General features: G+C 44.3%; 1 protein-coding gene across 1 annotated transcript in view; it reads right to left on the bottom strand.

The window, feature by feature from the left end:
* Positions 1-914: 914 nt before the first annotated feature.
* The window catches only part of LOC122565063 (occludin-like), a 49638-nt gene continuing 29936 nt past the window's right edge, over positions 915-20616 (bottom strand). Inside the window, exons 7-9 of the mRNA XM_043720693.1 lie at positions 15288-16044; positions 10600-10761; positions 915-1810 (exon numbers count right to left, since the gene is read on the bottom strand). Coding sequence (XP_043576628.1) covers positions 1667-1810; positions 10600-10761; positions 15288-16044 — 1063 coding nt within the window. The 3' untranslated portion in view covers positions 915-1666. The remainder of the gene's footprint in view (positions 1811-10599; positions 10762-15287; positions 16045-20616) is intronic.

Raw genomic sequence — 20616 nt, forward strand, 5'->3', positions numbered from 1 at the left:
AGGTAGAACCGGCAGTGCGGGGTTCCTGGACTATGAGGTTGGAAGCTGTGGGTGGGAGATCTCCTGAGGTGATGAGGTTGTGTATGGTCTGGGAGATGATGGTTTGGTGATGGGGGGTGGGGTCATGGTCAAGGGGGCGGTAGGAAGAGGTGTCCTCGAGTTGGTGTTTGGCTTCAGCGATGTAGAGGTCAGTGTGCCAGACTACCACTGCGCCCCCTTTGTCTGCTGGCTTGATGGTGAGGTCAGGATTGGAGCAGGGGGATTGGAGGGCTGCGCGTTGTGAGGGTGAGAGGTTGGAGTGGGGGAGGGGGGTCGACAGGTTGAGGCGGTTAATGTCCCGGCGGCAGTTGTGAATGAAGAGGTCGAGGGCAGGTAATAGGCCAGCGCGGGGTGTCCAGGTGGATGCAGTGTGTTGGAGGTGGGCGAAGGGGTCCTCGGAAGGTGGGCGGGAGTCCTGATTGTGAAAGTAAGCTCGGAGGCGGAGGCGACGGAAGAATTGTTCGATGTCACGGTGTGTATTAAATTCATTGATGCATGGACGGAGAGGGATGAAGATGAGTCCTTTGCTGAGGACTGATCGTTCATCCTCAGTGAGGGGGAGGTCCTTTATTCCTGATGAAGGGCTTTTGCCCGAAACGTAGATTTTGCCTGTCCTCTGATGCTGCCTGAATTGCTGTGCTCTTCCAGCACCACTGATCCAGAATGCCTCCTCATCTACCCCATCCAGCCCTCAAAACCATGTAAATATAGTCTTATACAAGAGATGCCTTCAGTTTGTTTGGATCGAGTCAAACTCCAGATCGAGTCAAACTTCTGTAGCACACCACGCTACAGAATCAAACTGCAGTTGTGACTATTACATAAAAGATTTTTGTTATGAATAAAGTATATTTTTAAAATTAAAAGACAGCCTGGGCATGTACGTTGATAGATCTTTGAAACTGGAAAGAAGGTTGAGAAGGCTGTTAAAACAAACTCACTGAACCCTTGGCTTTATTAATAAGAGGAGTAAAGTACAAAGGGCAGCAAGTTGTGCTAAACCTTTGTAACACACAGGTGTTGGGCTTCAGCTGGAATAGTGTGGACAATTCAGGATCCCACATTCTTAAAAAACGAATGCCAAGGCTCCAGGAAGGTGGGGTGGCGATTTACAATAGTTCAGAGACAAGCGACTTCAGTGGTGACTGGAGAAACTAGGATGGCTCCCAGAGCAATGAGGATAAGAAGATTTAAATCAAGACACTCAAAATTAAGAGGAATTTCAATTGAGTGAACATGGATGAGGTGTTCCAGTAGGAGAGTAAAATGCAGCAGGCACAGGACTAACTCCCTTCAGTTATGGCAAAGGTTAAAATTCCATCCTTATAACAAATTATCCAAAGTCTTGCCCTCATCATCCATACCACTCAATTGTAATAGCTAATGACAGAACCAGAGGACTTTCTTTCTGCAGTGAATGCTACAATTTTCAAAGAAGGTGGAAATATTTTCAATAATATTTTTGAAAGAGGAGTTGGATAGATATACCCGAGGAGAGATCGCGTACAAGAAAAGTGCAATGCAGTGTTACTAACTCAGCAGCTTGAGCAAAGAGCTAGCACAGGCCTGATGGAATGAATGGCCTTCTTCTGTGATTATCAATTGTATCATTTCGTCACATTGTCACTTACTGATTGTGACTCTCCACACTGTACGCAATTGGCTGCGAATTATACTCATTAGTATTCATTGTATTGATGCCATTGGCTGGTTTATCAAAGTATTGAACTGTATCGATTTCATCATGATCCCCTTCAGGAACAGTCTTCACCTGAAAGACCAGAAAGATGCAAGGAATGAGTGACATGGGAAAGCATTTTACCACAGACTGATTCCTCATGATGGCGCCTTTAGAATTGACCCACCGTAGGTTTGGTCGAGGGGAGTGGGGAAGAGGATTGTGAGAGAGTGCGGGCTAGTTACGGAGGGAGACCACCAGGGATAGCAAGTTTAGACTGGGTGGGTTGTGAAGAACAGCAGCAGCACTCATTAGGTGAGCGAAGCATCATGTTTCTAGTTATTCTGAAACATTCTCTCATCCAAAGCAACCTTTAATCTGCAGAAAGTCTGTTGTATTTAAAGAGTAACTCATCACATCTCAATACAGACCGCACCCAGAATTTACACAGCGGGAGCGTTGCCATGACCAGGTTAGATATTGACCAGATTCTAGGAGACCGTGCTGCTGTTTGTCTCTCCTGTATCTCTGAATCACTTAATGATGGTGACATTGGAAAAGGCAGAGGGAGCTCCGATTTGGTACTTAATTAAAAAGATGGCACCTCTGACAGTGTAGCACTCACTGGGCATTGCACTCAGTGTTGGTCTGGATTATAGACTCCATTCTCTGGACTGAAGCTTAACCCCAAACCCTTCCAATTCACAGTGGGGACTGCAGTCAACAGAGCAAAGTAAATGTTGAATGAAATCATTGCCTTGCATTAAAGTAGCTCCTTTAGGAGATTATTCCTTCACACCAACTACAAAGATCATTTTGGATCATGCTTGGCTAATGAGGAAGGTTTTAAAGAAGGATTGAGGGGTAGAGGGGCAGAGAGGTTTAGGGAGGGAATGTCAGACCTCAGGCAGCAAAAGGCACAGCAGTCAATGGTGCAGATATGGGAATTGGGGTTGTACAAGAGGTGAGTAATGGGAGATTGCAGATGGTTATTGAACTGGAAGGGGTGACAGAGAAGGGGAAGGATGGGCCATGGAGGGATTTGAAGGCAAGATATTAACCTCCACAAGCCAAATTCCTTCTCCTCTCTTTCTGACTCTGTCCTGCAATCAGTTCAAGTCTTTTCCCTCAGTCAACCACAATACTTTAATCACAGTGACGCTGGGAGATAGCAGCAATCGACTACGTACAGCACATTCTGATTGATTGGTCACGCACCTGTTGACATAGTGCCACTGTGGGTAATCAGGAGCAGGAAACCTGCCAGTCCTTTCTCAGTTTCATAATGAACTCCCAATGGCTGATACAAGATGAGTCAGTTTAACCTGGGACTGTCCCAACATTAATCAAAGTCAGAGCTGACAGGAACTGCACAGTCTTCATTTAGAATAATAGTGTCATTTATTGGTGTGTGGATGTAGGTCCATTCTGTGAATGGTTGTTACTCAGTGAATTCTGTAACTTGTTTTTACTTTGTGAGAGAGTCAAAACAAAACTGGCTTTTTCTGAGATTTTGATCAATGTTGACCTTCTGATCCCATCAACCCACAGCTGGCTTCTGATCACATCCTTAATCTCCACCCAACTCCTCAGCACATCAAGCGGCATCTGTGGACAGAAGTGGACTTAATGTTTCAGGTTACGATGACCCAATGAAAGGCCAACTCAACCTGAAATGTTAACTTTGTTTCTCTCTCTGCACTTCTTGCCTGCCCTGTTGAATTTTTCCAGCAGGTTTTATTTTCATTTTGATAACTGCAATATTTTGCATTAGTGTTCCCCATATCCCTTAACACAAACCAATCCACCCACCTCATATTGCGCTAGCCCAGCAATCCCCACATCACCCTACTTCCCACAACACTCCAAATCCCACAACCTTATATCCTTCTGCTCCAAGCTTTTAAATTTGTGAATTCCACATGTTTAAGCTACAATTAATGTGAAAGCTTCTCCTTTATGCCCTCAATGTCTGAGATGTGAAGCTGTGGCCACAAGATTCCAATTCTTCACTGTAGTGTTCAACAATACAAAGAGTTGACACACTTCAACAAAGCAAATGGTTATTCTAGAGCCAAGTCAACACCCCACCACACGGAGAGTGGCTAGAAAGATAGACAAAGTAGCTTTCCAACTCTTAGCCAGCCTCTGTCGCTCAAAGCAAGGTGAACTTGAATGTCATTACATTTAGTTGTTTTATAGGGTGACAGTAATTCAGAAAGAATTGAGCAGTGTGGGCTAGATTAGAACTAAAGGGGTTACGAGATGGCAAATTTGAATTGTGAACGATTGTCCTGATTGATGGGAGTTTCATTTCTGTACTGCCTCTGAAGGCATAACATGGGAATGAAGTACATTCTGGAGAGTAGTCTTTGCTGTAGTGCAGCCATTTTACACAAAGCAAGATCCCACAAGCAGCAATATAATAATGACCAGATAATCCAGTTTTCATGATGGCAGTTGAGGGACATAAATCTTGGCCAGGACAGGAGAAAGCTCCCCTGCACTACTTCAAAACTGTGCTATGGGATGCTTACACACACTACTGAGGTAAAAAGGTAAAGTTGAGTTAAACCTGAGGATCATCACGTCTCAGGCAAGGGGGAGGGGAAGGGGAGTGGTTGAGAAGGTAACCTCAGGTAGTGAGAGAACTGAATCTGCGCTGATGGTGCTGCTCTGCATTTACAAACCAGCCATGCAACCAACTATCAAACAGTGTGGGTGAGGTCTTATTTCACATCTCATACCGATAGTCAACATCTCCCACAGTGCAGCCTCCTCTCAGTACTACACTGTGAGTGTTAGCCTGGGCAGAGTGTTCAAGTCTTTGAAGTGAACCCAGAATCTTCAAATCTGAGGCAAGGGTATTACTCACCAAGTCATGGTCAGAATCTTAAACTTAAGCAACTGAATCCTTAAATGCTTGTGTTACAAAATGTGGATAATACAAATAATTGAGAGCAGTGAATTAGAACTGAATAGAAAGACAGAAACTTTGGAGAGTTTAGGACACTTTGATAAAGGATTGGCTGACTGGCAGAAAGCAGAGTGAGGATAAAATGATCTTTTTCAGGACGGCAGCCTATCACTAGTGGAGTTCCGCAGGAGTCAGTGTTGAGTCAACTATTCATTTTATTCACTAACAATGTGGACAAAGGAACTGAGGCATGGTTGACAATTGTGCAGCTGAGAGAAACATAGGTGGAGGGACAGGCAGCGTTGAGGAGATGGAAAGGAGGGAGCAGAAGGAGTTGGACAGGAAATTGAGCAAAGACGCAGCAGATGGACTACAACATGAGGTGAATTGGCCATGCTAAATTGCCCACAGTGTTACATACATTAGTTAGAGGGGAATGGGTCTGGGTGGGTTACTCTGCACAGGGTCAATGTGGATTTGTTGGGCCGAAGCGCCTGTTTCCACACTGTAGAGAATCTAATCTAAAAAAAATGGAAAAGTGTGAAGTTATGCACTTTGGTAGGAAGAAGAGGCATAGACAATTTTCTAAAAGGAGAATGCTTTAGAAATCTAAAGCACAAGGGATTCGGGAATCCTAGTTCAGGATTCTCTTAAGGTTAACATGCAGGTTCAGTTGGGAGCTAGAAAAGCAAATGCAATGATAGCATTCATTTCAAGAGGGCTAGAATACAAGAGCAGAGATTTATAGCTGAGGCTGTATAAGGCTCTGGTCAGGCAGAATTTGGAATATTGTGAGCAGTTTTGGGCTCTGTATTTAAGAAAGTGCATGCTGGCCTTGGAAGGGGTTCAGAAGAGGTTTACAAGAAAGATAGGAGCTCTGATGAAGAACCATCTAGGCCTCAAAACATTAGCTTGCTTTTGCAAGGGCTGGAGGGATCCAAATGAGCTGGGAGGTGCTGGACTATCCAAACCAAACAGGAAGAGAGACTGAAATAGAACATCTCAACATGAACTATCCGAGCTCACAGCTTCACACACAACTGAATGGAGTAAGAAAATCTCAGATCTGCTGCTGGTTTTCTCCTGTCCCAGGAATTGATGGACATGATCCAATCTCTTTCTAGTTCTTCACCTAATTGGCCATTGGATGCTACAACAATAATTACAGCAACTTTAATATAATAAAACATCAACTAGCAGTTCACTGTTGCTGCCTCCTCCTCTGGTCTTCTGAACCTCAGATGTGCTTCTGTCACCATTATATTCACATGGTGAGTCCCATGCTGTTCTTGGTCAATAGTAACCACCAGGATGTTGATCCATGCTTCGCTTCTCGCTAAACTCCACTCGTGCAATGTTCTCCTGGTCAGCCTCTCGTCTTCCAGCTTTTTAACTCCCAGATCACCCAAAACTCTGCTGTCTGCGTCCTAACTCCCATCATGCCACACCCCACCCCCAAACACCTTTCTCCTACATTGGCTCTTGGTCCAAAAATGTTTGATTTTAAAATTCTCATATTTCCAAAGTTCATATCTGTCCATGGCCCTACCTATTACTTTCATTGTAACTTCCCCTAGCCGAGAGCTCTGAGATCTGTGCTTCTCCTACTTGATTTTTGAGCAACTCTGATTTTAATCTCTCCACCATTGGTCACTGTACCTTCAGCTGCCTGAACTCCAGGTTCTGGATTTCCCTCCCTGAACCTCTCTGCCTCTGTCCTACTTCATGACACTGCTTAAAAACCAATCACTTTGACCAAGCTGTTTGTCACTTGCCTTGATAGCTCCCCAGGGGAGTCAATCTCAAATTCGGTTTGGCAATGGGTCCTGTCAAGTACTTCACAGCATTTTACAAAGCGACAGGTGTCCTACAAATGCAAATTGTTGTCGATGAGTTTTACAACATGACTGGATGGGGAGTGGCATTGGGCTTCGGCAGAGAGCTGGTTACACACAACAGGCCCCTCTGCTATGACCAATCAACAATTCTCTCAACTTTAGCATTCTTCACTTTCTTGAATCTTTCCCATCTCAAAACTTTTCACCAAATCAGTACTTCCCGAGGTAATTCATCTCCTGCCGTTTAACCCCTTGAATGTCTCATGTGCCTTAACCATTTGTAACAAAGACAGCTCCTGTGGTCAAAGCTGGCCTGGACACAACCTTTTTCAGCAGCACACGTCAAGCCTTGCAGCTCAGTTGCCGTTCAGCTCAGTTTCTGAGCAGGCATTGATGTAATCAGTCCCAGTGAGTGAAACCAAAGAACAATCGAGTTAATGAATAATTCAACTGAAACCAAACTTATCAAAAAGCAAAGAGAATTCTGCTTTGTAATGAGGCAATCATCAGGCATACCACCACAACCTGATAAGGCTGAGCGCTAAGAACAAACTCCACCAACACGGGTCTTGTTCAAGATCTCTGGCATCAATCAGTAAACAGGAAGGAGTTGGTATCGATGGTGGTGGTGGGGTTGGAGCCCTTGCTCTCGCCTTTTCACTTTTTGTGGGTAATATTCCCGTCTGCATTGTGCTGTTTAGCTCTGACTGGGTTCTTCCCAGTGAACAGGGATGGGGATAGAGGGGTAGATTTTGGAAAATTACTCCAAGGAGATAGTGACACATCCTGAGTGTTTTCGGAGAGACTGGGAAGACCCTAGTTTGATTGGGTGGTATTATGGACACTTCTAACTGTTCCAACTAATCTCAACAGTCTAGGACTTCCCCCACTGCTGGTTCCTGAAGACAATATGCACATGGATAGCAGTGACAGGCAGAATTCCCCACCTGAAACCTCTCAGGCTCACTCTCTTCCTTAAAACCTGTCTTTTTGACCTAGATGTTGGTCACCTGACCTAACACCGATTTATGTGGCTCAGTAGCTCAATCCTTCCATTGAAGGGTCATCATTGACCTGAAAGATTAACTCAGTGTCTCTCCCCCAGAGTCTGACTGACCTGCTGAGTAATTGCAATATTTTCTATTTTTCCTCATGTCTGAACCGGTGACTGAAGCGGTTGTAAAACACTGACGACATTGCAGGCGGTCCTGAGAAAGTCCACTCAGCTGATCCTGGGTATGGACAGACTGTCTAATGGAGGAGAGGTTGAGCCTGTACTCATTGGTGTTTAGAAGATTGACAGGCAATCTTATTGAAACACGTAAGGTTCTTATCAGGTTTGACAAGGTAGATGTGGAAAAGTTGTCTCCTGTCAGAGATGAGGAGGAATTTCTTCTCTTAAAAGGAGAGTGAATCTGTGGAATTCTTTACTGCAGAAGGCTGTTTGGACTGGAACATTAAGTATATTGAAGGCGGAGATGGACAGATTTATAATCAGTAAGGGGAAATCAAAGAGTTTGTAGAAAAGGCAGGAAACTGGAGTTGAGGATGATCAGATCAGCCATGCTTACATTGAATGGCACAGCAGACTCAATGGGCTGAATGGCCTAATTTTGTTCCATCTCTTAATATGATTTTGCTGTGTAAAACATAGCATGCTAATAGAGATGTAGATTGTAGTTGTGCTGGGGGTTAGATACTCTTAGGTGCTAGGCTCACACTGGGACGTCTCGGTGAAATACGGAGAGTTCAGCTGCAGACTGTGGAATAATCCCTCACAGTGACTTTAGAAATATTAGGCAATGAAATGTTGCGAATGAGTCCACCTTCGATGAGTCATTGTTTTATATAGACACTAAGGAAAGGTACAGTTTCAGGGATGGGCCACCTTCAAAAGTGCAAACCTATTTTGTAACCCATTGGCAATGGAATCTGTCAGGTGAAGCTTTATCTAAATGATACCATGTCCTTGTGTAAGATTTAAATTTACCAGTGTGTGTGTACAGTCAGTGATTCCTATCATCTTGTTTATTGACCTTCCTGCACGTTCTCAAGTGACAATTTCTGCTGGGTCTTCATGAGACAAGGAAGGCATGGGCACCAATAAAGAGTCTCTGTTTGTGTATAGTCGATTCCATTGTGAAGGGCAGGCCACTTCTTTCAGTTGGACCTGACTCAGAATTTATCACAAGGTCAAGGTGGAGTTTGCCTCCTCCTGTCCATTGTGTGGTATCTAAATAATGAACGAGTTGGTCTCAATCCATTCCTGGCAATAAATCCTCACAAACCTTTAGAAAGCATGGACTGAGAAAGGTCCAATTGGCTTATCAATCAATCCCCTTCTATCCAAAGCCCATATCCACTCTGTCTCAGAGGGGAGATGGCTGGGTGGACAATGTTTGAGGTCAGATGGGCATTTTTCAGAATGGAGGGGAGTTGAAAGAGGTATTCCAAAGGGATTGGTGTTGGGACCCTTGCTTTTACTAATTTATATGATATTTGGAGATGGATGTGGAGGGCAAAAGCTCTAAATTTGCAGATGACATTAAGCTAAGGAGAAAAAAAGGGGACTGTGAAGATGATGCTGAGGGACTTTGACAGGTTGGCCAAATGGACAGACACCTGGCAGTTGGATTTCAATGCAGAGAAATGTGAGTGAATACATTTTGGCTGAGTACCACAGAGAGACAATCCAGGCTCAATGGGACAACTCTGAGGGGAGTACAGGAGCAGAGGGACCTTGGGGTTAATGTGGATGATTCTTTGAAGGTGGCCAGATAAGTTGAAACTGTTGTTAAAAGTGGTGTATAGGATCTCTGGGTTTATAAATAGAGGCATACAGTTTAAAAGCAAGGAAGTGATGCTCCACTTCTGCAAATCATTGGTCAGACCACATTTAGAGCATGGTTTCAGTTCCGGGCACCTTAAGAAAGGATGTTACAGCTTGGGAGAGAGTTCAAGAAAGATTTACTAGAATGATACTAGGTAGCCAGGAATGAAGGATTTTAGATACAAGGAAAAATTAGAGAGATTGGGCTTATTCTTCTTGGAGCAGAGAAGATGAAGAGGTGACCTTATTGAGGTGTTCAAAGTGATGAACAATTTTGACCGGGTTAAGCAGGATATTTTATTTCCACTAGTTGGTACATCAGTAACTAGGGGGTCACAACTTCAAGATTGTCAGGAGAGCTAGGAATGAAATGAGGAGAAACTTTATTCGGAGCTGTTAGGATTTGGAATGCATCGAGTGGTGGCGGATTCCATTGGCGGTTTCAAAAGGAGAGCTGGATATATATTCAAAAGGGATGAAGTTAGAGGGCAATGGAGATCGGGCTCGAGAATGGGACTAGCTGATAGCTTTGTGGGAGCCAGTACATACACAATGGGTCGAATGGCCTTCTATACTGCAAACTTCAATGATTCTAAGTAATCTATGATTCTCAAAGGGTTAAAGAGGGGCTGGAGAAATTTACCAATTGTGTAATATTGAATCCTCCCCTCAAAGATCATCCCTTTTCTGCTCCTTGCTTCCAATAGTATCCCTCTATTTCATCCCTTTCAAATAATATCCAGCTCTCCTTTGAAACCTCCAAATGGAATCCACCCTCATCACTCTCTCTGCATTCCAAATCCTAACAACTCCGAATAAAGCTTCTCCTCATCTCTCTTGCTGACAATCTTCAAATTGTGATCCTTTAGACCAGCTGATCTGTGTCTCCACCAACCACCCTCAATATGTGAGACAAAAACAGAAATTGCTGGAAAAAACTCAGCAGGTCTGGCAGCATCTGCAGAGAGAAACCAGAGTTCACGTTTCAGGTCCATTTTGAGTTCTGCAGAAGGGACGCAACACACAACTCTGTCTGTCTCTCCATAGATGCTGCTAGACCTGATTTCTGTTCTTGTTTCTGATTTCCAGCATCCGCAGTTCTTTTGTTTGTCATGAATATTTATTCAGTGCTGTGTTGGTGTGTGACTGCGCTGACCAGAGCACGTCCAGTTCAAACGGACTTGGTTCTCATGTGAATTTTTTTAAATGGGGTTTGCCCTGAGTTAATTGAAACGGTTCCACTGAAACTCAGGAGTGACCGCGGATCGAACCAGGAACTCTCCACACACCCACTTACCCATTCCTCCACGTTGGGCCCCACCTCTTCATCAGCGAAGCCCTTTTCCCACAGGATATTCGGTTTCCCATATTTCCAGATTTTCTGCCGCACTCTTTGAGCGAAGAAAGCAATGATACAAAACGTCAGCGCCGCCAGGAATCCGCAGACAATCGCCACAGCCTGCAGCAGCAGAGAGCAGGGGGATAAGCACCAACTCCACAGCAAACAGGGTTAACAACACTGCTGCAGCTGCTTTGCACTTCCTGTAATTCTCTGTTTAATTATGTCCATGTCACTTTCTGACTTGTAAAACGTGTTGGAAGTTCTTTCCCTTTAATATCTATATCCAACTCTATCTTTCTGTCATACCTCTCCATGTCCTGTACATCTGTCCATTTTTCTGTCTCCATCTCCCTCTCGCTGTTTGTAGTCAAGCACCATTGTCTTCTTTTCACTCGTATCCTCCGTCGGTCAGTGCCTTTTGGTTTCTCTCTCTCTCTCTCTCTGTCCCCTTTATTTTTGGGTATCTTTACTTCTTCCTCAATCAGTTTCTCCCTCTCTCTCTCTAGGTGCCTGTATGTTTGGTGGTTGTGTGTCCATTTTAATTTGTTACTTCCTCTCCATCGCTCTCTATTTGCTCCTTTGCATCTCTCCACCTTGTTTTGCTTGTGTCTGTTTTTATCTTACCCTGGTTCTCTCTATCTGCACCTCTCTGTTCCCAGTCTTTATCTTTTCCCATTCCTGTTTTCTATGCTCTACCTCTCAGATTTTCCCCACCATTCTTTTTCATTACTTTTACAAAGGAATAGGAGACAACAACACCTTGCATTTATATGGCACTTTCAAAGCATTTTAAAATTATTCACAAGGGGCTCCTAATTCAAATGTGACAAGGAGAGATTAGCACAGCTGATCAAACACTTTTCCCCACAGCATATTGGCATCACTGGCTAGGCTCATCCCTAAATTGCCCAGGGGACAGTTAAGTTCCAGATTCAAGCCCCACTCCAGAGTTTGATCACAGAAATACATGCAGTGCTGCAAAGGTATAGCCTTTCAGGTGAGACTCTGAACTAAGGCCTCATCTATCTAAAATAAAAAGTGCTGGAGAAACTCAGCAGGAACCATGGAGAGATAAACAGTTAACATTCCGAGTAGCCTTGACTCTGTCGTAAAGCTGCTTGGTTGGAGAAAATCATCCCATGGTGCTACTTCAAAGAACAGGCAAGTTATCCAGGAATGTTTTGGCCAATAGTTATGCCACAATCAGTACGTAACACATACAGAAAAACAGATTTTCTTGTCACTATAGAATAGAGAGTTGCTGTGTACAAATTGGATGCCATATTTCCTACTGTACGATAGTGACTATACGTTAAAAAGTCCACATCTGGTGGTGGTGAAAAGCACTATAGAAACACATTGACCATCCCAGAGTAAATTAAAGTGGAAAGGGTTTAAAGAGGAAAGAGAGGTTTACAGATGGAACTCCAGAGTTTTGAGCTCAGGTAAAGGAAAGCCACCGATATGAAGTGATTAAAATTGAGGAAGACATTGGCAGAGACCTCAAAGGGCTATGTTTACAGTAATGGGGATGATGTGTCCATGGTGGGATTTGAAATTAAAGATCAGAACTTTAAAAATTGAGTTTTATCTATTTGGGCTGAAAACCAAGGTATGTCAAGTGGTCACCTCGAAGTGTTTTTGGTGCAGGGGTTGTGTCCCTACCTCTGGGTCAGAAGGTCCTGGGTCTGAAGGTCCAGGCTCAAGTCCCACCTGCTCCAGACGTATGTCAGTGCCTACCTTGAAGAAGTTCTCCTCCTCTACCTGCTGTACTTTTCCAACCTCCAGCATCTACAGTACTCACTTTCGCCTTGTATGTTCATGGAAAAAAAAAATCAATAAGGCCTTCGCTGCTTTCCTCAGTAATCTTAAAGAGTTTGAAGTGCTCCGTAACATGAGCAAAAGCACCTCAGGGGATTACATTGACCAGTGTCTGAACATTCTGCTCATACTCTCTTCAGCCAATGAACGTTCATTGGTTGATGACTATCAACAATCATTCCAGAGATCACAGAGGTCATCTCCCTGGGCTGGATTGTATTAGGATCTAAGAGTTCAAAGGTCAGCCCTGATTTGGTACCGTTTCAGGCTGACCAGTTACATTTCCACCAAACAGCATCCGCAAGCCACAGGAGCAGTGCGGTGGCCCAGTGGTTAGCACTGTTGCCTCACAGCACCAGGGTCCCAGGTTCAATTCCAGCCTTGGGCGACTATATGTGGAGTTTGCACATTCTCCCCGTGTCTGTGTGGGTTTCCTCCGGGTCCGGTCTCCTCCCACAGTCCAAAGGTGTGCAGGTCAGGTGAATTGGCCATGCTAAATTGCCCGTAGTGTTAGGTGCCTTAGTCAGAGGGAAATGGGCCTGGGTAGGTTAATCTTTGGAGGGTCGGTGTGGACTGGTTGGGCCAAAGGGCCTGTTTCCATGCTGTAGGTAATCTAATCATGTACTTCTGTCCCCGTTGAAGATGAATACCTTAGCACCTCTTCACAATTTTCATTGTCGATTAGCCCAGCATGGGGTTACCAACTCAGGCTGGTCGTTTTCTGCTGGGTTCATCACTTGATCTCATGCCTCCAAATTCCCTGCCCCCACCCATTGGTCACATGATACAGGCTAGCCTATGATCCTCCACCTTCCCTCAGTCAATTGGAAAGGGTGAGTCCAGAACTGGCCAACCTGCATTTCTTCCCATCTCCAATATAAGACCAGAAGAAATAGGAACAAGAGTAGGCATTCAGCCCCTTGAGCCTGCACTGCCACTCAATAGGATCATGATTTGATCAAATATTCCTCACATTCACTTTCCTGCCTTTTCCCCATAACTCCTTGATTCTCAACTGATCAAGGATCTCTCTCTCTCTCAGACTTGAATATACACAAGGTCTCTGCCCTCACAGCTCTCTAGTGTAACCCTCCTGAAGGGTTACATCCAAACCATTGACTTCTCCACCTCCTGCTGCTGCCTGGCTCGCTGTGTTCTTCCAGCCTCCTGCCTGTCTATTTTGGATTCCAGCGTCTGCAGTTTTTTCCGTCTCTCACGGCTCTCCGTGAGAAGGAATTCCAAAGACCCACAACCCTCTGGGAAGAAACTCCTCATCTCAGTCTGAAATTGGTGCCCTTTTATTCTCAGACTGCACCCTCTGGCCTTAGACTCTCCCATGAAGATAAACATCTTCTCAGCATTGACCCTATCAAGCCCCTTAAACACCTGATATGTTTCAATGAGATCACCTCTCATTCCTCTAAACTCCAATGAGTTGGGTCCCAACCTGTTCAGCCTTTGCTCAAAAGACAATCCCTCCATCCCAAGGATCATCTTGGTGAGAGCAGGGTTAGAAGGGTTAAATGATGGGGACTAATTATGTAGACTGCAGTATTCATGGTCAAGGAGGAGTGATGTACTTGGGATATTTATGATCATTGGAGTTGGTTAGCTCAGTTGGCTGAATGCCTGGTTTGCACTAGAGAATATCAGCAGCAGTGCTGGTTCAATTATCACACTGGCTGCAGTTACTATGAAGGACTCTCCTTCTCAATCTCTCCCTTTGCCTGAGGCATGGTGACCCTCAGCCATCACTAGTCATCTCTCTCTCCCCCCAGTAGAGAGCAGCCATATCGTTGTCTGGAACAATAGCAACTTTACCTACATTTAATACAGTAGATGAAGAGAGACTATTTCTTATATTTTTATATTGTTGGTGGGTAGGGAGAGTGGGGGAAAATGTCTCGAACAAGAGGAGTCAGGGGTGAGCTCAAGAAACATTTCCTGACACAGAGAGGAGTGGCAATCTCAGACTCTCACCTACAAAAAGCTGAGATGATTGAAAAGTGTGTAGACTGTCCAATAGACTACTGTTATGCAAGAGTAGAAACAATATGGAGCATGGGTGGGTAAACAGGGCACAGGTCAGCCAGGACAAAAATGAACAATAGGACAGATTAGAAACTAGCCATTGGCTTATATTCTGTTCCTAGAATGGAGTTGGCTAATGTAGAGCATAGATTCAGGTGTACAGCATGGAAACAGACCCTTCGGTCCAACTTGCCCATCCCGACTAGATATCCTAACCCAATCTAATCCTATTTGTCACCACTTGGCCCATATCCCTCTAAACCCTTCCTAGTCATATACCCACCCAGATGCCTTTTAAATGCTGTAATTGTGCCAACCTCCACCACTTCTCTGGCAGCTCATTCCATACACACACCACCCTCCGCATGAAAATGTTGCCCCTTTGGTCCCTTTTAAATTTTTCCTCTCTCACCCTAAACCTATGCCCTCTAGATCTGGACTCCCCCACCCCAGGGAAAAGACCTTGTCTATTTACCAGTGCCCCTCATGATTTTATAAACCTCCGAGGTCACCCCTCAGCCTCAGACGCCCCAGGGAAAACAGCTCCAGCCTATTCAGCCTCTCTCTATAGCTCAAACCCTCCAAGCCTGGCAACGTTGTTGTAAATATTTTCAAGTTGGGTGAACCCAAAACAATTCATGAAGTTTACAACATAGGATTTGTTTTAAACATTGAGCCATTGTGAAATCATAAAATCTGTCACATTTTAGCAATAAACTTGCACAAAGGTAGAATGAATCTCCACTTTACCAAAACCTGAGACAACACAGCAATAATAAAATATGACTCACCTCTTGAGGATCCACAATACAATAATGATATAGATACTCGTTCGTCAACATCATGCCAGCTCCAGATGAATAAAACTGGGCGCATAACATTCTCATCTGGGTATAGTACAAGGATCCTCCACTCCCGGCTGTTGGATTAACTCCCATGATGTATACAACACTGGCAATCAGCTCCAAGCCTCCCAGGATAGCGCTGAATATCAGTAACAACAGATAAAACTTACGAGTTCTGGAGTTTTGGGACTTGCTGACACTGGCGATGAAGAAGGCCAAGACAGCGATAAAGGAAATGGCCGCCATTGCAATCATGAAGCCAGTGGCAGCCCTGGGGTCAGTGTGGCCTCCAGTGCCATACCCTCCCATTCCTGGGTAATAGCTACTCCCCCCCATGCCAGGGTAATATCCTCCTCCCATTCCTGGGTAGTACCCACCTCCTATGCCACCCATGCCATAACCATAACCATAGCCATATTGCCATTGCAACGTTGATGCCACGCAGGCAAAGATAACCAGACACAGGATTATGACAATGCCCTCTAAAATACGGATGATTCCTGGTGGGGAGCTCCATTTGTAGAAGTGTTGCGGCTTGTCCTCAATGTAATACGAGCCTGGTGGAGGGGATCGCATGTCATATTCATAAGTCCCCACGGAGGCTCTGTGTGGGAAAGGTTGGGTGAAATTACTCGGGCTGTAGGCAGGGGGGCTCCCAAGGGGACGGTTCTCATACATGGTGATGGAATGTCCCAGGCAAATACTTCACAGTGGTTGATAAGACCTGGAATCAAACAAACAAAAAAAAAGAGGAGGAACTTCACCAGTAAGTCAAGTTAACAACTCTGTTTTGAGCAATGGCTGAGACTGATTCCTTGCATTCAGAGATGATTGACAGTGTAACATACACCGAAACACTCAACAAGCAGCTTGGACTGAAACTCTTCAGCCACTCACACCCTTTCAACTTGATCCACATTTTGATTTGGAGTTATCCCGAATAATGGGAGCGAATGGCCTCAAGTGAACACTAGCAGACAGCTTTGTGCTAATACCGAAGAGGTAAGAGATCAGACCAGAGCAACATTAGTCAAATGTGAAATGCCTTTAAAATTAACCGATTAACAATCAGGAACTTTCAAACTGGGTAGGAGTAAGTTGGCTTCTGATGAGAATTATAGAAATATTTGCAGTGAAGGAGGTAATTCAACTCATTTGGGTCTGTGCTCGCACTTTGAAAAAATAAAACTACAAAATTAGTTCCATTTACCTACTTTTCCTCCATCACCTTACAAACTAGTCATAGAGTAACAATAAATTTTATCAAGACTAAATTCTTCAAATTTAACTTAGTATTAGCTTAGCTGGTTATCCACCTCATTTAGTGAGTTTAGTATTGTTATGTGCCTTCCAAAATAAATTGTTAATTTAGCCCTGATTAATTACCTGTCAAAATTAAAGTTCCAGTTTATTTGAATTAGTTAATCTGATCTATCCCAGAATGCTGAGGGAGGCAGGTGAGGAAATTCTTGGGCTTTGTTTAAAATCTTTATCTCCTCTTCAGTCACAGGCAAGGTCCCAGAGGACTGGAGAATAGCTGACACTGTTCCTTTCTTTAAGATGACAATAAGGACAATCTGGAAAATTTCAGGCTGATGAGTCTTATGTCTGTGGTGGGGAAATTATTGAAGAAGATTCTTAAAGATAGGATGTGTTCACACTTGGAAAAATATGGACTTATTATTAATAGGCAGCATGGCTTTGTGTGGAGAAGGTTGTGTCTCACAAACTTTACTGAGTTTTTTGAGAAAGTGACAAAGATGATAGTTGCCAATAGGACAGAGATGTTGTTGATGTGAAGGTGAAATCAGATGGGATTCATGGTGAGCTGGATACAGAACTGGCTTGGTCATAAAAGACAGAATAGCGGTGGAAGGGTGTTTTTCTGACTGGAGATCTGTGACCAGTGGTGTTCCACAGGGTTTAGTGCAGGGGCCCCTGTTGTTTGTTATATACAGGTATATGATTTTATATATGATTTGGAGGAGAGTGTAGGTGGCCTGATTAGTAAGTTTGCAGATGACAAAGTTTGTGGTGAGAAGGATTGCCAGAGGATACAGTAGGATATAGATAGACTGGAGAGTTGGGCGGAGAAATGGCAGATGGAGTTTAATTTGGACAAATGCAAAATCTAATGCAGGAGAGAAGTATAAAATAAATCATAGAATTCCTATTGTGTGGAAGCAGGCCATTCAGCCAATTGCATCCAAACAGACCCTCAAATAGAACCCCACACAGATCCACACCGCATTTCTCCCCCTCCCCATCCCACATTTCCCAAGGCTAGTACACTCAACCAACACATCCCTAGACAATTTAGCACTGTCTAAAGACGTGCAGGTTGGGTGCATTGGCAATGTGAGGAAACTGGAACACATGCAGACACAGGCAGAATGTGCAAACTCTGTACGGACAGTCAGCCTCGGTTGGAATCGATCCTGGGTCCCTGGTGCCGTGAAGCAGCAGGTCTAACCACTGAGCCACCCCACACTGCACTCCCCACCCCCAACTGTAAATGGCAGAACTCTTAGAAACATTAACTTACAGATGAATCTGTGTGTACAGACCCTCAGTTCCCTGAAAGTGGTAACACAAGTAGATAAAGGTGATCAAGAAGCCTTGCAGAATCCTTGCCTTTGTTGTCCGGGGCGTAAATTATAAAAATTGTCATCATGTTGCAGCTGTATAGAACTTTAGTTAGGTCACATATGAGGAAATACTGTGTACAGTTCTGGTTGCCACACTACCAGAGGGATGTGGATGCTTTGGAGAAGGGTGCAGAAACAGCTTACCAGAAATGTTTCCTGGTTTGGAGGGTATTAGCTCTGAGGAGAGATTAGACAAACTTGGTTTGTTTTCACTTGAATGGAGGAGGAGGGGCAACCTGATAGAGGTTTACAAAATTATGAGAGGCGTGGATAGAATGGATAGTCAGAGTCTCTCTCCCAAGGTAAAAAATGTCAATTAGGGGGCACATAGGTTTAAGGTAAAAGGGAGTGAGTTTAAAGGAGAATGTGAGAGGCTTTTTTTTAAAAAAAAAGAGGTTTGTAAGTGCCTGGAATGCTACCTCACCAACTTCTACAGATGCACTCTGGAGAGCATACTGTTCAGGTGCACAACGGCCTGGTATGACAACTGCTCTGACTATAAGAAAGTACAGAAGGTTTTGAGCACAGCTCAGACCAACACAGAAGCCAAACCTCCATCTGTGGACCCAATTTATACATTTCGTTGCCACGGAAAGACTGCCAACCTCAAACACTCTTCATACCCCGGTAAAGCTCTCCTACAACCTCTCCTGTCAGACAGAAGATACAAAAGCTTGAACAGACACATACAAACACACACACTCCAGCAGGTTCAGGAACAGCTTCTTTCCTGCTGTTATTAGACTGCTAAATGGACTCTTTTTGTTCAAATAATACTGATCTTGCTAACGTGACCTTGTCTACTACACTATGTAACCTGTATGCCTTACTCTGTCCAAGTTTTTTTTTCACCATATGATCTGTACATCTTGCCTACTATGATCTGCCTGTACTGCTTGCAGACAAAGCTTATCACTGTACTTAGGTACATGTGACAATAAATCAAGTCAAGTCAGAGGTGGTGGTGGAGGCAAATACAATAACAATGTTTAAGAGGCAACTTCACAGAGACATGAATAGACAGGGAATAGAGTGATGGAGACTGCATAGAGGCAAGAGGTGCTTAGTTTAGAAAGGCATCATGCATCAGCACAGCCATGATGGGCCAAAGGGCCTATTCCAGCGCTGTACTGTTCTTTGATTTAAATGAGTAGCAGCTACATCGAGTGCACTGCAAGTCTTGTTACTTACTTACAAGCCTAACTGCGTTGAATCAGAAAGTGCTGAAAATACTCAGCTGAAAATGTGTTGCTGGAACAGCGCAGCAGTCAAGCAGCATCCAGGGAACAGGAGAATCGACGTTTCGGGCATAAGCCCTTCAACAGGATTCTCCTGTTCCCTGGATGCTGCTTGACCTGCTGCGCTGTTCCAGCAACACATTTCCAGCTCTGATCTCCAGCATCTGCAGACCTCACTTTCTCCTCCACTGAAAATACTCACCCAATCAGTCAGCATCTGTGCAGAAAGATGTGTTAGTTATTTCCTAAACCTTAGTTTTAATGCTGCAGCCCCATTTGAAAGTAAAGCTACATTATTCATTGGGATCTTCATTTAAACGTATGGGAACAATCAAACTGGAATCCAATATGTTAATTTTACTTTCTGCTGAAGGTGTTGAAAAATGTGATATTTTTTCATCTATCCTGCAATGATTTTGCTGAGATAAGGAACCCCTTAACCAGTCCAGACTTAGATGTGCCTCTAGTCACAAACCAACACAGAGGTGATCTCCTCTGAGAAGCACAGCAAGTCCCTCAGTTGCTGCACGTCATTCTAGAGGACAGCTTCTCAAGGTGACTAGAGACAGGCAATAAATCCAGCCAGGAGAAAGTGGGGAGTGCAGATACTGGAGTTCAGAGTCCAGAGTGTGGTGCTGGAAACATCAGGCAGCATCTGAGGAGCAGGAGATGAAGGGCTTATGCCCGGAATGTAGATTCTCCTGCTTCTCGGATGTTGCCTGACCCGCTATGCTTTTCCAGCATCACACTCTCGACAATAAATCCAGCCATAACCGATTTCAAAAAGCTGTCAGTCGGCTCAAGTCTCCAGGATAGGAGTTTGAACCCAGGACCCACAGAGAGAAAGGCTGTGGCATCCCCCAAGCCAGGGCTGATTCCACACCCCACCCCAACCTAACCTGAAACAAGAATGACTGAGACTCCAGATCCAGTTAGCAAATAAAAACAGGAATTCCCAGTTTGTCTGATGGGATTGGGGAATGAGTTTGGAAAACTCTTGGTGAGGGTAATTAGTCAGCTGCTCGTTGGATGCTGCCTGAATTGCTGTGCTGTTCCAGCACCACTGATCCAGAATCTGGTTTCCAGCATCTGCAGTCATTGGCATCTGACTAATTAGGTAAAAACAATCTGTTAAATTCTTGACTGCATTGACACAGGAGATAGTTCAATCATATACTGATCCCTCACTCTAGGACCACTCTGGGGATCTGGACTGCACAATCTATAGCTGAAAATGTGTTGCTGGAAAAGGTTCCTGAAGAAGGGCTTATGCCCGAAATGTCGATTCTCCTGTTCCCTGGATGCTGCCTGACCTGCTGCGCTTTTCCAGCAACACATTTTCAGCTCTAATCTCCAGCATCTGCAGTCCTCACTTTCTCCTGCACAATC

The sequence above is a fragment of the Chiloscyllium plagiosum genome, chromosome 31, assembly GCF_004010195.1.
Source record: "Chiloscyllium plagiosum isolate BGI_BamShark_2017 chromosome 31, ASM401019v2, whole genome shotgun sequence".
Taxonomy (NCBI): Eukaryota; Metazoa; Chordata; class Chondrichthyes; order Orectolobiformes; family Hemiscylliidae; genus Chiloscyllium; species Chiloscyllium plagiosum.